General features: G+C 42.8%; 1 protein-coding gene across 1 annotated transcript in view; it reads right to left on the reverse strand.

Moving 5' to 3' along the window:
• Positions 1 to 18,213, reverse strand: part of SPATA6 (spermatogenesis associated 6) — a 51,552-nt gene that overhangs the window by 14,749 nt on the left and 18,590 nt on the right. The window contains exon 7 of the mRNA XM_075832969.1: positions 12,612 to 12,784. Within this exon, the coding sequence (XP_075689084.1) occupies positions 12,612 to 12,784 (173 nt within the window). The remainder of the gene's footprint in view (positions 1 to 12,611; positions 12,785 to 18,213) is intronic.

Consider the following 18,213-nt stretch of genomic DNA (forward strand, 5'->3'; position numbering starts at 1 on the left):
ATGTATGGCCTTCTATTTTTTATTTTTTTTTAATAGAAGTGTGTATCAGTGTTTTTGGTGGAACTTCCTAAATACATTTTATTAAAAATAAATGTTTTACTTTTTGAGTTACAGCTGTTTAGTATCCTGTATACAGAGCAGCTGTATCTAGAGCGGAGCCCTAAATCCGTCAGGTCAGCAGATTCCACGACAGCGGGTCCTGCATGTCTGACACGCAGGCTCGAGCCGTTACCGATCACATCTAAGTTCATAACAAAGATGTTCATTCCCTGCTGAACGCGTCAGTTCCACGGACATGACAGATTCAGGTCCTAGCAAACGATACAGCTGCTCTCTATACAGGATACAAAGCAGCTGTATCTCAAAAAGTAAACATTATTCTAAAAAAAAAAAATGTATTTAGGAAATTGCACCAATCACACTGTTGAACAATATTATATATAAAAAAATAAAAAATAAAAAAGATCTCAAAAGGTGTACATATATAGCCTTTAAAAGGAATCACCCACGAGAATTTACATTCAGGATCATTTCAAATTTCCAAGGTTACTCTATCATACTGCTGTGAGAAGCACGATCGTTAATGATTTGTTTTAACGTTCCCTATGAGGTTTGAATACAAATTCATAACACAGATAACGCAGAAGTGTAGCGATAAATACGTTTTTTTTAGGGATTTTTTTAATGCATGAGAGCAAAATCTCGACAAAAATGGCTCCTTTGTCATATATGGGAAAATCTTACAGCAAATGATTGTGTAAAAAATAAATAAATAAAAATGACAGACTGCATGTAGGCCAAAGACTAATATTCAGTACCTTTTCCATATGGAATCTGAACGAGCTCATGGGTATGTGCCCTCAAGCTATATATAGAGGTTACCATTGTCCATCCACAAATACAGATCAAAAGAGGCGAATGCATACTTTTTCAGGGTGAACTAACATTAGTTCCATAATCTGTACCTTCTTATTAAAGGGGTCCTCCAATCTGGACAATCCCTACTTTCTAGAAGAGTCTCTCTAGATCATAAAGTGTCCACCTACTGGGACCCGTAGCGATGAGCTGGAATCTGTGGAGAGACCTGGCAGTAAGTGTTCAGTTTCTCTGCAGCACCACCACAGGGGAAATTATGCATTACACAGTGCCCATTTATATCAAAGGGCTGTCTGTGTAATACATTACATGACAGAACAGGACCTCCAGGGCGAAAGATGCTCTTTGTCATCACTCTTCTCTGGACAAGAGATGCGGATCCGGAACAGAGGACTCCCCTCTATTAACGCAGATTTCACAAAAAGGATATATTGAAACAGGTTTTGGAAACTGGACAACCCCTTTAAAAAGGTGGCACTGGTCCTGGATTTGAATCCGATCAATGGCAAAATCTGCATGGAGTCTGAATGCTCTTTGGGGTTTCTTTATTTCTCCCCCACCCCCCCCGAGTTTCAATTTTTGCGGCGGAATGTCGCAACACTTGGCTTTCTATTGCATGTTTTGCATCCCCATTGAATTCAACGGGGAAAACTCGCAACGAGAAAAGCAACGAAAACGCAGCATAAATTGACAAATAGGGACCCCAGTTTATGCAGGTCACGATTACGCAGAGTTTTTTTTTCAGCAGAGTGGGCATGAGATTTTCTACATCTCATCCACTTTGCTGCTGCTGTAAACGCTGTGGAATTTCGGCACAGAATTTCGGAAATTCCACAGCGTTTACACTACGAGGGAACCCGGCCGAAAAGCCCTTTTACACCGGCCGATGCAGCGAGCGATAATCAACGAGACATCGTCGATCTGCGCTCGTTTGCTCCTGTCACACGGAGCTATGGATGGGGACGAGCAGTCGTTACTCCGATCCCTCATCCCCATCCATTATTATCATGTCGGAAGCGCGTTTACACAGGGAGATGTGCTGCCGACAACGATAATCTTTTACTTTTTTAAAACGATACGACCAGCAGATGAACGAGCATTTGCAGATTGCTGCCCTTTTTACACAGGGAAATGATGGGGAACGAGCGTTATAGGAGCACTCGTCTGCCCGATAATCGTCCTATGTAAAACCTCCTCTTAGGCTACATGCACACGTTGCCTAATTTGGTGTAGAAAATATGCATAAAACCGCAGATACACGCAGGTAATTCTGCAGGTAAAATCCGCACTTAAGGCCTTATTCACACGAACGTGTCATACGCCCGTGATTTTCACACGCGTTGCACAGAACTATGCTAGTGAATGGGGCCGTTCAGACTATCAGTGATGATCACGCAGCCTATGTGTGCTGCGTAAAACTCACGACATGTCCTATACTTGCCCGTGTTTCGTGCAGCACGCAAGCATTGAAGTCAATGGGTGCGTGCAAATCGCGCACGGCACACGGAAGCACTTCCGGGTGACACGCGTGATTCGCGCTACAGCTGGTAAAGACGAGAAGGGAAACATAAAATCCCCTCCTTCTTTAATGTGTCATCACATAAAAAGGGAGTGTCATAATGATGCCGGCTGCGTGAAAATCACGCAGCCACGCACCATATACACGTCACACTGAACTTTTGCACGCGCAAAACGCAGCATTTTTTGCGTGCGCAAAACGGACACGTTCGTGTGAATAAGGCCTCATGGTGCATTTTTCACATTTTGATGCAGAAACAGGTGCATATTTTAGTGCGTTTTTTTTTTCTTTTTCTTTTAAACTTGTCAGATACAATTCTGAGATGAAACATAAGATAAATGGATATTGCTGCAGGATTTAAAATATGCACCGCTGTCAATTTACATGCAAACAAAAATTCTGCAATGTCCAGATGAGATTACTAGAAATCTCATTTACTTTGCAGGTACTTTATTACGCGGACACAGGAAAATCTGCACGTAATACGCATTGTGTGCATGTTGTCTAAGGCTGGGTTCACACTACCTATTTTCAGGCGTAAACGAGGCCTCGAATTACGCCTGAAAACACGGCTCCAATACGTCGGCAAACATCTGCCCATTCATTTCAATGGGTTTGCCGATGTTCTGTGCCGACGACCTGTCATTTTATACGTCGCTGTCAGAAGACGGCGCGTAAAATGACAGTGTCGTCAAAGAAGTGCAGGACACTTCTTGGGACGTAATTGGTGCTGTTCTTCATTGACTTCAATGAAGAACAGCTCCAAATTACGTCCGTAAATGACGCCCCGCAAAACTCATGTACGAGCAATTACGTCTGAAATGCAGGAGCTGTTTTCTCCTGAAAACAGCTCCGTAATTTCAGCCGTAATTGTCAATATCGTGTGCACATACCCTTAGGGAAACAAGATTGTGAGCCACACTGGGGAGAGTCACTCTTGCGGGTGAGGACAATGTCTGTACAGCGCTGCAGAATATGTCGTTGCTATATAAGCAGTGCGCAACTAGTATAGACATGAAATTCTGTCCTATAAATTAGCTCGAATATCAGGGAACGAGGGAAAAAAAACAACATTTTCATTAGGAAAACCCCTTTCCCCGATTATATATAAAAATAAAAAAAACGACAATGCTTCAGTCGCATTCATGGTCATACTTTCAATGTTCCTCGGACCTGGCAAACATTTTGCGGTTACACCGGTTTAAATTGTTTATTGATTTCAATAGATTGTATAAACACTTAGGAATTATTGCTCAGCGACCTGAGAAAAAAAAAAAAAGAAAAGTCAGATCAATAGGAGACCTTCTCATAATTCATTTCAAAGATGCTCTGTCAAGTGTGATCAACCGGCCTCCTCTCTGGTGTGGCGGTGAGGCACGCTTCGCCTCTGTTTGCGTAGCGATAAAGACACAAATAAAAGAGAAAGGACAAAAATAAAGAAAGCAAATAATCTTCTCTCTCAACAGCAAGATTTCTTGATTAGCTGGAGTGACAATGGTGAGACTCTCCGCGGGATTAAAAGCTGGTTACTACAAGCTGAAACACAGGAAAAGAAAAAAAAATCCACAGAACGGTTCACGCTCTGACGGTTTATCACTCGATACAAAGTCCTGTCTCAAATGTCAAACAATTATCTTTTTAAAACAATGACATGCTGGAAACATCTGTGGGGATCGCAACGAGCACGGGAAAAAAAAGACAAAGCACACAGAATCTCTGCAAATAGAACGCTCAACTTTTCCAGCTTCCCCCGAGGGTGTGCATATAGGAGGAAGAGAGATCGCGGGACACTGGCACAAAGGGGCTCATGTTATCAATGGTGGAGTTTCTTTGACACATCGGTTATTAAAGAGAAACTAAATCTTGTAAAACATGGGGGAGGGGGATTGTAAAGTAAAGTTGATCTATGCAAGTTGCTACAGTAAGAAGTTGAGCAGAAATCTAAGGCCCTGTTCGCACGGAGTATTTTGACGAGCTTTTTGGAGCGGAAACCGATGCGCAAAACTAGTCAAAAACCTGCCGAAAATGTGTCCCATTGATTTCAATGGGAGGCGGTTTTCTCCGGCGAGCGGTAAAACCGCCTCGCAAGTGAAAAAAGGACATGCCCCATCTTCACGCGTTTACGCCCCTGACATCCCATTGACATCAATGGGATGCAGAAAGAGCGTATTTCGCAGAGTTTTTTGCCCGTAGCACTCAATGGCCGCGACCGAAAAACGCGGCGAAAATCACGGCAAACGCCGTGCAGGAAGGACAAACTCTGCCTCAAAATTCCGTTTGGGATTTTATTCCTGCGAAAAACTCTGTGATCAAAGCCTTACAGGCAGAGAAATAACTCCCGTCTCCCAACCTCCTCCATCTTTAGCTGCAGACCGGCTAATATCTCTCTCTCTGTGTGGGCTTAATGCGGATTCGGGTTCTCCAGGATATTTACATTGATGGCCTATCTTCAGGATCGGTGGGGGCCCAAGTCCAGGCACCCCCGCCGATCAGCTGACTGAAAGGGCCGTGGCAACAAACACTGCAGCCTCTTCGGTGTTTACCAGGCACGGTGCCATATGCTCCCGTAGCGGCTGTGCCTTGGATTGTAGCTCCGTCCTATTCACTTGAATGGTACCAGAACGGCAATCCCAGGCACGGCGTCTACGCAAGTGTATGACACGGTGCCTGGAAAGTGTGACAAACACTGCGCCCACTTCATTCAGCGATCGTCAAGCGTGCCAGGACTCGCAGCCCCACCGATATGATATTGAAGACCTATCCTATGGATATAAAACATCAATATAAAAGTCCAGGAGAACCCCCTTAACCCACACTGGATAGCGCCCTGTAGAAGAGGTTTACACTAAGAGACATCACCCTGTATGAGTGTACAGTATGTATGTATGTATACTATATAGTATCAGCGCGACTGTTACTTTAAACTCATTTGGGGGAATTTATTAAGACTGGTGTTTCATACTAAAGTCTTAATATAAAGCGCAGTGGAGCAAAACGCGCCTAAATTATTACGAGCTGGAGTAGATTTCAGCTATAATGCACATCAGTTTCTGGCGTAAATTATAGGGACTGCGCTGGGCTGCCGTGGCCCTGCACCTCCCACCACACCCCGCTCACAACGAAGCAGAGGTGGTGTAAAAATGCAAAAAAAAAATTGTGCAAATTGCAACTTTTCGACGCCAGTAAACCACCATAGAGTGCTTAATAAATTCCCTTCGAGCGACCTCAATTTTTTCCTAGGAGGGAAAAAGTTTCGGGGGACTAGGGACTACGGTAAGAATGGCGACTAGGTCAGAATTCGCGTGACTTTTCTCCCCATCAAGGTCCAGCGTGAGTGTCTTTGAGTAGTGGCTTTGATAAAGTAGGTGGAAGGAAGCTGAAAGGCCTAAATCAAGTGCATCCACGTGTGAAGCTTGTACAAGTGGCTTAGCGACCAGGTATCATCACACCGTCTGTTCCATGTTCCATTAAATTCCAGGTAACAGGGTCTGTAAATTCAGTTCAGTACAAGGATAAAGCACTGAGGAAATTTCAGCAGTAAAGGCTAATAAAATATCCTATTCCTATTGTGTTTTTACTGTCGAGGGGGAAATTGAGGAAGCTGCAAAAAAATGAAATTATAAGATCTTAGGATCAGACATCATGTTTTATTCTGAGCCAGAAAGGAGATTTTGATTTAGAGAAGCTTTAGCACAAGGTCTATTAAAGTGGAGCTTCCCCTCATATTGACTGTAGTCCGAAAAATATCAAAAACAAACACCTCAGCGATATATTTTACTACGTTTATGCTTCATTTATGGATGGTTTTACTTGAAGCTGAGTGCAGCATGTAATGGCGAGGGCTGCACAAACCCTGGGGCACTTTACATTTTTTTCTACCCTCCTTCGTTATTTAGATATCGGCACAGTAATATTTGGCGCCCGATATTTAAATAACGCCCTGAGCTGTCAATGGGGCGTGTACTGTCAAGGGGGCATGTTACTATAGCTGTGACACTGTCCAATCAGATATGGACAGTGCCACAGCATGAGAGAGTGTGCGATTGCAGTCTTTTCACCCGAACAGTCAAGGGGGCGTCAGTGCTACGGACAGTGTGAGCGCTCCCCAGCTCTTACACTGTCCGTAGCAGTGACACGCCCCCTTGCCAGTTCGTCAGGCAAAATACAAGACTGATCTCTCACAAGAGCTGAATAGACGAGAGCGCGCATGCGCACTCTCCTCTCCAGCTCACACTGTCCGTAGCACTGACGCCCCCTTGCCTGTTCGGGTGAAAAGACTGCAATCGCACACGCTCTCATGCTGTGGCACTGTCCATATCTGATTGGACAGTGTCACAGCTATAGTAACACACCCCCTTGACAGTACACGCCCCGTTGACTGTTCAGAGGGTTATTTAAATATCGGGTGCCAAATATAACGGCACCGATATCTAAATAACGGTGGGAGGTAGAAAAAAAAAATTCATGTGCCCCAGGGTTTTTGCAGCCCTCCCCATTACATGCTGCACATGTATGGGGAGGTGAAAGGGTCTCTTTAACACAAACGGTAAGCTGCTGTTGACAGATCTTATAATTGAATAGCTTGTATTAATACCCAGGAGAGCTCAACTTATTAAGGCCAGGATCACACACACAGTTTTAAAGCAGTTTTTGGAAAAATTTTGGAACCCAAAGCCAGAAGTGGAACCAAAAGGAGGGGGAAGATATAAAGGAAAGACTGATGCATCTCTTTTCTTTAGTGCCCACTTCTGTGTTTGGCTCAAAAAACTGCATCGAAACGGTGTGTGTGATCCTGGCCTTGTACAAGAACACCCAAATGACCACAATATTATATGAGTCATGAATATTCGCACTGGATATTATTGGGTTAGTCGAGCTGCCATGGGTGTTAAAGGGGTTTTTCCACCCCCGTCCATGCGTGCTATTAGGTCCCCCTCCAAAGCAGAGCTGCCTCAAGGAGTATTTATTGCGCTTGTGGACTAGGTGCATTACTCACTGATCAGGCACCGTGTAATACCAGATTTGGACAAAGTGGACGAATCAGCAGCTTCCCTTAGCAATAACAGTTTATCACCAGGAGGTGGACCCCATTGGTCAGCCCAAAGGGAAGATACATAGCTTTACAGTGCCTTTAAACCAGGTTCTCTCCCTAAATCTCAGTTTTCTCTGAGCTACTTGGTGGAGCCTAACTGCTATCATGTATATACACTGCACACATAGAAGAGGAGAATCCATATACATAGAAGCTGCATGGAGAAGATTACAGCAGTAACAGTTGAGAATCCAGCATCGGAGTAACATAATATTTACAAGAAGCTGCTGCAGAATCTCGGTGTGACTCTGCCTCTCTCACTCTGCTCCTCTTCCCTACTCACCATAGACTTGTAAGCCGATCCTTAACACCTCTTGACATGAGGAGATCGGGCTAAGAAACACGGTCGGAGTGTCGGCTGGATTTCCCGGTCCGACCGCGGTATAGGTGAACGGGACTCCTGGCATCATAGACATTTTATTATGCTAGGAGTCCCTGCCTCCCCACGGAACTGCTGTTCTGTACCATTTTGTTCAGTTCGGAACAGCAGCTCCGTGGCGAGGCAGAGACTCCTAGCATCATAAAACGTCTATGATGCCAGGAGTCCCGTTCACCTGCACCGCGGTCGGGCCTGGAAATCCGACTGACGCACGGGCCATTTTTTACGGCCGGAACTTGGTCGCGTGCAAGAGGTGTAAGTGAGCCAATAATCCGTCTGGTCTTGAGGAGGTGGATTTAGCAGTAAATTCAGAGTGAGTGAACAGTTAGGAGGGGGAGGAAAGGAGCATCAGAAGTGGGGAAAAAAAAGAGGAATTTTTCTCGAATAACATATATTACAAAGTTTTTTATATTTGCTTGTACTATTAATTTATGCAAAGTTGGTTGAAAAGCTAGTGACTATTTAAAGATGCTACTGAGCCAAATCAGAACCACAGCAAGATATCAACAAGCACCCAAAGTATTAAAGGGGTTGTACAGCCATGAGGCGGTTTTTCATACGGATGACCTATGCACAGGATAGGTCATTACTATATAATTGGTGGACGCCGCACCGATCAGATGTTCCGGCTGCCTCCGGGCACCAAACGTTATGCAGTAGTTGGTGCCGGAAGCAGGTTGTTCTGCTCCTAATCACTTGAATAGGAGCAGAGCTGCAGTACAGCCGCTGTACCGTGACCAGTGCAATCTTCTTCCGGGCTGACCACTGCTTAATATTCGGTGCCCGGCGGTAGCCGGAACAGCTGATCGATGCGGCGTCCAGGTGTCGGACCCCACCAATCATATACGGATGACCTATCCTGTGGATAGGTCGTCAATATAAGAGAATGGCCCAATGTCTGGAAAACCTCTGTAACCGAGATTCAAAGTAAAAATAAATCAGATCTGTCAACACCAGCTTGCTAACAGTTTCCAATAACGAACAAGAGAATAGTATTATATAGCTTTATATGTAATCATGTTAAATCAAAAAGATGGAAGTTAGTCTTTAGGCCTGGTCATTTTCCTGACATGGTACAATTTAAAGCTTGTACCGAATGGTCGTTTTGACTGAAATATTAACTATGCCCATCATTACAACCATTTTATTTGTTTTTCCGATGCATCTAAAATGAAGCAACTTTGCAGAAAGTCTTAATTCAAAATCTAGCATTTTGGGTTTACAGTTCCTATGCAGACCTGCGTGTCTCCATGGTTACAGACTAGAAAGAAACTCTATAGTCTAATCCTGCGGTCATATCGTCATACATCTGTCCCCTACTTCTTGCGGACTTACCAAATGTATGTTAATAAGAAGAGACAGATGGAAGAAGTAGGACTGAAGGAACAGACTACACAGGGTTTGTTTGTAGTCTGTAACCATGGAGACACATGTGGGTCCAGAGCTCCTATGCAAACCCAAGACGGAAAATTTTATTTAAGAACATCTGCAACATTTCTCAACTATAGATGTATTGGAATAATTAAAAAAAAAAAAAATAGCTGCAAAGGAGAATCTCCCCTTTAAATAGGGTGCTCTCTGACTTTTGCACAAAAAACACTAAATATATATATTTTTGCTTCTAAGGGAAACAAATATAGCAGTGAAATGTTGCTTCTTGTCAGGGTCTATAATTCCAGCAGGAAACCTTGGCTCGCAGGGAACATTGTTTGTTTAACAGCATCCCACACATTTGAAAAAAAAAAAAGATCTGAGTTCCGACTCACGGTAATTAGAATTTTTATAGCGCTGTGCGGCTGGATGATCCGAAAGTCATTTTCTGACAACCAGATATGTCTTGGCAGCTTTAGTGGGGAAAGTATGATAGAACTGTGAGGTATATAGATCAGAGACGTGCATGCTGAATAACACGAGGAATTAACGGGAAAGGAGTCGGACAACGAATACTGCTTAGAGCAACAATCACTCAGCTTTCCACAAACCCCGAATGGCCGACAAATCTCGATTTAAATCAATGTAAAACAGTAGCAGGCACTGAAAAGGGAGAGTGGAGGAGAGAGCAGAGACTATGAAATTCTATGAAGCCTAGGTGACTGTCTAGAAGGCACTAACACCGAGCCTCCATGACTCTTGAGAGTTTGGTCTCCTTATTAGAATATCACACATAAACCCAGTTGAAGGAGAAGGATCAAACTTGTTTAGCTCATTAGCATCTCTTCATTAGAGGATCTTACAATAGTCCTAAGGGCAGCAAAGTTAATAAATATATATATATTTTTATTTAAAAACACAATACGCACCTGTTCAATCCCACTGCAGCTACAGCCCCATCGCCCCAGTGTTCCCGCCGGTCTTTATTGATTTCCCTGCAGCAATGACCTTCCGTTCATCCATGTGACCACTGGAGCCAATCACTGGTACTGATACAGCGGTCACGTGCAGGTAGTTGGCCCATCATCGCTGCAGAACAGCTAACAAAGATCGGCGGGACCATCGGAGCAGTGGGGGATATACGAGCTAAGTCATGTTTCTTTTGTTAGTTCATCACATTCCCTGCCTTTAGAAAAAAATAAAAATATTCTCGGAAAACCCCCTTAAAAGACGAAACCCATAAGAAAATGGCGGAACTGCTGTTCTTTTCCAATCCCGCCCCATTCTGAATTTTTTCAGCTTCCCGGTACATCACACACAATATAAAATATTGCCATTCGAAAGTACAATTTGTCCCGACCTTTTGAAGGCAGGTAGGAAAAAAACAAAGGCATAAAAATGAAAATTGGTCTGTTCCTGAAAGGGTTAAGGTCATGTTCAGACGAGGCAGAATTGATGCAGATTAGCGGTATTTGCAATTGCAATTTACAGTACAATTCATGTGGATGGGGATAACAAAAACTCCACACACAGGTCGCAGAAAAATCCAAAAAAGAATGAGAGAATGCTGCAGATTTCTGGTGTCTAATCCGCAGCACGCTCATTCTTGTGCGCTAATGTTGCATAGGATGATGATATCTGCAGCAGATCCACAGCACAATCAGAGCAAAATCCACATGGAACACAAGACATTTGCTGCAGATTTGCCACGGCATTGCAGCAAAATCTGAGGCGGAAAAAGTCTGATACATGTGGACGTACCCTAAAGCTTCTGATACCCTTTAAAATGGCAGAGCCGGAAACGTAGACAACAATGAATAGAACAAAATTACAGACCAGTATACAGACGTTTACTATACATTACCCATACGTTTATATGGGGCAGAGGGTCGCCTAAAAAGGGCTGCCAGACGCAGTTTATTTAAAAACTATTATAAAATCCAAATACCCCCATACACTGCACAGAATAATGCATTCATAGAGTATGATCCCTCCCGGGCCATGGCCGGGTACACAATCGCAATTTGTAAGAGGATTACTTAGGGCCTCGTTCACATCAGCGCTCAGTTTCCGTTGATGGCTTCCGTCAGACCTTTCCGCGGGAGGCACCTATCAACGCAAACGGAAACCATAGCTTCCGTTTGCATTATCATTGATTGCAATGGTAACGCTTCAGTTGATAACGGTTTCCGTTTGCCTTTGCGTTGATGGGTGCCTACCGCGGAAAGGTCTGACGGAAGCCATCAACGGAAAGCGAAAGCGGATGTGAACGAGGCCTTACTTGTAGACTGATTAGGAATCTGTGTTATAATATATGTAGGTGAATATGGCGATTGTCTTCTAAAACCCCTGCACAAAATCTTTTTTTTTTTTTTTTTACAAACCCGTAAAATGAATGTCGTTTTTAGGTCCAAACGCCTGTGCTGAATCATTTCTTTATTGGGGTTAAAGCTCTGTTTTTATAAGGGCCTGTTCACGTCAGCGTTGCCTTTCCGTTGAGGGGTTCCATCGGGGGAACCCCTCAACGGAAAGGCAAACGGAAACCTTTGCTTCCGTTTGCATCACCATTGAAGTTAATGGTGATGGAAACTTTGCTAATGGTTTCGGTTTGTCACCGTTGTGACCGGGTTCCCTTGTTTTTGCCCACAGCCTAATAATACAGAGGTTTCCAAACATTTACAGTGAGTAGGGAGAGCTACAGGCTGTAGGAAGCTGAGGAAAACGTCACTTTGAAATGCACCTCATTAGTGTAAAGTTTTATATATTTAGACGCACTAATGGATTTCTAAAAAAAACTATATGTACGTAAGATTTATTTGCATAAAATATTTAATTTGGCATCCATAGGAACCGACAAAGATGACAGATTACAAACTATTCCGTTTTATAACCGAGGGGAAAAAAAACAAAAAAACTTTTTGTGGGATTACTGGGTGCTAGATTAAAGGAATTTCACTGTATTAAAAGTCTGGTGACAAATTGTTCTTATAACAAAATGCCAGGCTCCTCGCACTTTGCCTCTACTTTGCTTTCAGCTATGACGGACGGCGAGTGACATCTTCCATGAAAAGACTGAGATACGGACCTTTCCTTTCAGAAAATCTAAGCGCTCAGCAACTTTGTATATTGAACAATTAGGCGGCAATTCTGCTGACTGCCTTCCCACAGTTGCAGATGGGACAGAATTCCTGAGATAAAAAGATTACATAAAAACAACACCTTGAGATTGATTTGTCCGCAACGTATCAAGGTCGTGTGCAAGACGTTCATTGCAATTTTGCGATGAAGAATTATAATAAATTGACCAAATATTTTTCGTGCTTATACAAAAAAAAAAAAATTAACACAGCAAATACATGAGGCGTGATGGTTACCTGTCTCTAAGGGAGGATCGGTTGAGAACAGGACTGGGTGGGTTTCTTAGGACTGATGGTGGAGCTGAGCGAGACAGTAGTGATGTAGTTCTGCACGGTGACCCCTGGAGCCTTTTGTGGTTTACTTTGTCCAAGGACATCTGAAGGTCATCGATGTGAATCTTCCTCAAGTCCTATCAACAAACAGTAAAGAGGAGACTGATGACTGTTTTTACCTTCGAAACAACAATTTTAAAAGGGAAATTATAGTAACGGAACGATATATACATGTTTGTATGTATTCTAAACTGGCACACTATAAAGATGTGGTGCATCTAGGATTCAGTGTAACAGTATGGTTTCTACAATACAACAGCTAGCAACTGTTTATCTACCATGCAAAAAAAAATTAAAATAAGGCTCCACAAACTTGTTACTTTTCCTTTACCTACAAAGGCGTCATTTTGCAAGTGCACAAATCGAACAGTGACAAGCGGGGGGATAAATAAATCCTTATTCTCCATGTCATTGTCTATATTAGAAAATTCCTGAAATCTCGCAGCCACTAAGGGCCCTTTTCCAAAGGCCAATGATCGGGCGAATGAACGCACTTTGAATGCTTGTTCTTGATTATTGGCCTGTGTAAACATGACATGTGATCAACCAACAAACAAGCAAATGCTCGCAAATGCTGCTGATCACATCATTGGTTGCCGACAATGAAACCTGTATGTGCTCGAACGATCGCACGAATGATCATTCGGCCTCATACAGTACCGATGATAGCTCCATGTAAATGGAGCTAATTGCGCGCCGATACACTTGCTACATCATCGATCAGAACTAGTTACGGGCAGGAAATCGGCTTGTGTAAAAGTATATTAAGTCCTCATGATAGACTGATCCTTCCTGTTCTATAGAGATCACTTCTCAGCAGTCATCTTAGTATCACCACAGGCAGGATTACAATGAAAAGTAACAACTCTATTATACAGCTGGAGGCAGATAACAGAGAATCACAACAATAGCAATAACTGATGAACGCAGCTTACCTATTCTTTCCTCCTCCCATTCCCTCATAGACCATGCCCACAACAATCTCCCATATAAGGCAATGATCTGTTTTCCGACTGTTCTATCATGACTAGGTGTCTGCTGTAAAGCAGATCTCTGGAGATGCTGGTGCAGCAGCTCCCGCGAATTGGCTGCCCCCTTAATCATGTAAAGCAAGGGGAACAAAAAAAGATATATATATATATAAAACTAAATTATTAAACTATGAAAAAAAAAACAAAAAAAAACAACATGTTAATTTTTTTTAAAAAGTCAAAAAATTTATAAACATACGAAAACTGTTGATAATTCCTTTAGCACATGGAATGCAAACTCCATACACACGACTTCCAGTTTGTGTTTCTATTAAAAAAAACAAAAACTAAATATTCTCAAATTTCAATCCAGAGAATCCAGATATTAAAAAAAAAAAAAAAAGGAGTTATTCATGGTCAACATCAATTCAACCATCAAAATCCACACAAACGACTCTTAAAGAGTCGCGAGACTACGCCTGCTGTGCTGTAAATCACAGAGACGCTACAGAAGTGGTCAGGAGAATGAATACACATCACGTCCTGGCTGGAAGTAATGTATAGTCACTGTCATGACACTTCAGTAACGTTATAGTGTGTTTATGTGGCTGCACATAGCGATATAGCTATATTGCTATCTGCAGTGTAAATGAATGGAGGGAAGTGTATGACGCTGATTGGTCACCGTCATACACTTCTCTGTACAACGCCCACTTGGTCAATAGTAAAACACGCCCAGTTGTTCATTGAGAAACTCATTAGCATAAAGCTAATATAGGTCATAAACGATCGTTTTTCGAAATAAAAAACACTGCTGTAATCTACATTACAGCGCCGATCACATCATGTGCAAGATAGGCCACTTATAATGTGGTGACAGAGCCAAATTCCAAATGTAGACTCTTCTTGGCATAGCAACACATCACGCATCCCCATACCTATAGCTGAAAAAATAATCAGAACAAAGAAAGAAAAAAAAATCATTGGCTTTAGGCTGTGACTGAGCGAGAGGGATGGAAATTAAGAGGAAAGTAATTTAGATTTCTGTGTGCTGATGGGAAAAAAAATCCATTAATCAAGCACCATCAGCATATCGATATCTGGCATTTTGCATCTTGGAGAAAATCTTTTTATCTGCATCCGGAAGTGGCCGATATTATGTTTATTGTTTATGCTCGGAATTTTCTTGCTGTCAAGTTAATTCCGAACACGTTCTGCGTTTAATTTCAAAGCCGCGCTGTGTTTTCAGCTACTAATAAAGGTAGATTTCAATCTCCCGTTAGTTTGCTGGGAAGCTCAGCGGCTCTGGGCCATCCAGGGAGTGATGAATTAAAGACCTACCATGGCTGTCTAGCAGCGCCCAAAAGTTCTTGCTGTTAATATAGCTTTTTTTTTTTTCCTTCAAACAAATCAATTTTAATTAAAATCTCTATGATAAAACAGTCATGAATCATCAGGACAGTCCGAGGAAAGTAAATTATATGGAGAAGAGAAAAAAAAAATATTGCAAAGCATTCTATGAGGTTATCATTAACGGTGCGAAGCTGGAGGCGGCAAGACAAGCAAATTGGAATTTAAAATAATGGTGTATGCACGCTGAAACATCGCCACCGCTAGACCCGGGTTGCGTTCTGTATTCCAGCTGCTGACAACACAATACTGAATTAAGGTTTGTTTATTAAGTTTTCAATTGCTTATATAGCACTAACATTCTGCAGCGCTGTACAGAGATTGTCACCATTCACATTAGTCCCGGTCCCCAATGAGGGGGGGGGGGGGAGGCACAATCTAATTTCCATATCTAAGACACATACATTAGGGCCAATTTCATAGGGAGCTTTAAAGAGTAACTCAACTTTAAAAAAAACGTTTGATCAGTGGGGGCCTGAGCACGGTGACCATCACTGATCGCTAAAATGAAGCTGCAGAAGTGCTCAGGTGAGAGTCATGCTGCTTCGTTTATGATGGGCTTTCCTCAGAAAGCGAGCGGTGTACGGGCTCATCTATTTAGCCGGCACATCCCTCCGAGGAAAGCCGATCAGAACCGAAGCGGCACAGTGCTCATCCGAGCGCTTCAGCAGCTTTGTTTTAGCAACCGTGGGGGTCTCAGTGCTCAGACTCCCACCGGTCCAAACTTCTGACATGTCACTATGACTTGTCAAATGTTTTTAAAAATTTTCGTTACCTTTTAATCTATAAGTAAGTTTTCGGAGTGTGGAAGGAAACTTATGCAAAACCTTAATGCAGATGCTGCCCTTGGCTTTTCATATCACTGCTCTGCTAAACAATTTGATGTATGCACTGGGGAAGCAACCAGTGCATACGCCAAACATAGGCATGGGCCGCCATTCACCCATCGGAGGACAAAGGCGTGTCCTTTTGGTCTCAGAAAGTGTGTTAAGCGCTGATATACCTTTTCTTTTACTGTATAGAATAAGAGCAGGAGACTGCTTTCCTGCACAGTGGGCCACCGCAAAAACATACCGCACGGTATACATTATTTTTTAACATTGCGGCCAATTGCAGATTTATGACACTGAATGGCATATTTCGGAGGTATATGTTGGGGGGGGGGGGCATATTCCTGACGTATAACCACGGCGTGATGTGAACAGATCCTAAGCGATCAGTCATTTTTTGACTGTCTGATCATAGTGCCCGTTGCACGATATCTAATACATAAATATTATATTTACAGGATGGTAACCATGTAAGGCAGAACAGCGCAGATGTCCTCCTGACATGCCATGAAATTATAAAGATGTTAGGTGGGAAAACCCCCTTTAAGAAAATGCCCGATTCTACACAAACACATGAGTTAAAAACGTACCCATTAACTGCTACAAACAAAAACACCCAACAAACAAGAAACAAGTCCCCATCCCGCTTTTCTTGTTGTGATGTAAGAGCTGTACTGTACGGTGTTCGAAGTTTCCCCCTGTTGCTCCCTCTCTCCCCCCCTCTCACAGCATGCAGACAAACACATACAAATGAGGGAGAGAGACTGCAGCTGCATCCCCCTCATGTCTTCTACTTATTGCATCGTTCAAGGCAGATTTATTTTTTTTGACTGAAGGGGTGTCTGAATATTTACAGAAAGCCTGCAGACAGGGAAAGGGGAACTACAAGCTGCTCAAAGTTGAGGAAGATGGCACGTTTCCCTATTAAGATATATAATAATGTTTCATACATTTACATGAACTACGGATGCTTAAAAAAAAAAAAAGAAAATTAGTTCATGTAGACATTTTCCACATAGGAATCCATTTAAATTCATCTGTCATTGTCATACACATAATCATATGGATTATTCATCTAGAAAACAAATGGACTGTGAAAGTATAAAAATGATCTGAGCAGTTTCTACATCTCATTTTAGCTGCAGCAATTAAACCACTACTAAAATTATCAAAATTATTTCCAGAGCGATCACCTATTTTTATTCATAATGCAATTTTAAAGCGTACCTCCGGTGTCACAGTGCTCTTAGATCCTCATGTAGAGGACTCTTGTGAAGCCTTTCCCCTCGAAGCTCCACTTTTTGTGCGGCAGTTGTCTCCTTCCTCCTAATTCACCAATGAGAAACTATTATCTGCCTGGTTTCCGTTTGTGTCTGTCAGGGCTTTGTACCGACGAAAAGCTCAGACGGAACGTCGGAATGGAACCCTAGCGCAGATGTGAACAAAGCCTAACGCGAAGGTCCTGGTCCCCAATGCAAAATCTCTAACAGGGTCCCCCATCTCATGTGTAATTTACAGTACTAATCTCATATGGGTCCCTTAGACCAGATCACAACCACAGTTTTGATGCTGTATTTGGCTTCGTCTTTTGAGGCAAAGTCAGAAGTTCGATCCAAAAGGAAGGAAAGGTATAAAGAAAAGACTGATACATCTCCTTTATTTCGGATCCAGTCCTGTGTTTGGCTCATAAACCGGAGACAAAAACGGCATCAAAACTGTATGAGTGTTTCTGGCCTTGGGCTCCAGGTACAACCGCAACCTCCGCACCCGTTTTAGCGACGCCTCTGGTCCTGGTCACTACTTTTACAATCATGCTATGTCACGTTACACTATCCTCTTCTTTCCGCCCCACTCTACCTTAGTTTCACCATAAGAGTGTACTAACTAGCCACCTTTTCCCCCAAAAAATACCGGCCAGGTTCAGGGTGTACGTACATGCTAGTCTTGGGCCGTTTTTGAAGCAATTTTTTTACTTTTACTAGCCATCCAGCCAGCCTGGTGGCAACCCTAGGTGTAACCCCTCTTATATAGCAGAGACTGCCTGCTTAAAACAGTGTTGAGGCTGCTGTAACCACAGGAGTTCGTTAGGAGCTGGAATTTACATGCGGAGGTATATATACTAAAGCTGGCCATACACTTTAGATAGCGGTCGGCGGAACAATTATTTGGCCACCAGCTATTGTTCCTGACTCCAACATACACATGCATGCTCGGCGGAGCTTGCATGCGTTTTCAATATGGAGAAAGCATCTGCAGCTTGTCTACTAAAACAATTGAAATTCAACATGCCCGACT

The sequence above is a fragment of the Rhinoderma darwinii genome, chromosome 7 (genome assembly GCF_050947455.1).
Source record: "Rhinoderma darwinii isolate aRhiDar2 chromosome 7, aRhiDar2.hap1, whole genome shotgun sequence".
In the NCBI taxonomy this organism is placed as follows: Eukaryota; Metazoa; Chordata; class Amphibia; order Anura; family Rhinodermatidae; genus Rhinoderma; species Rhinoderma darwinii.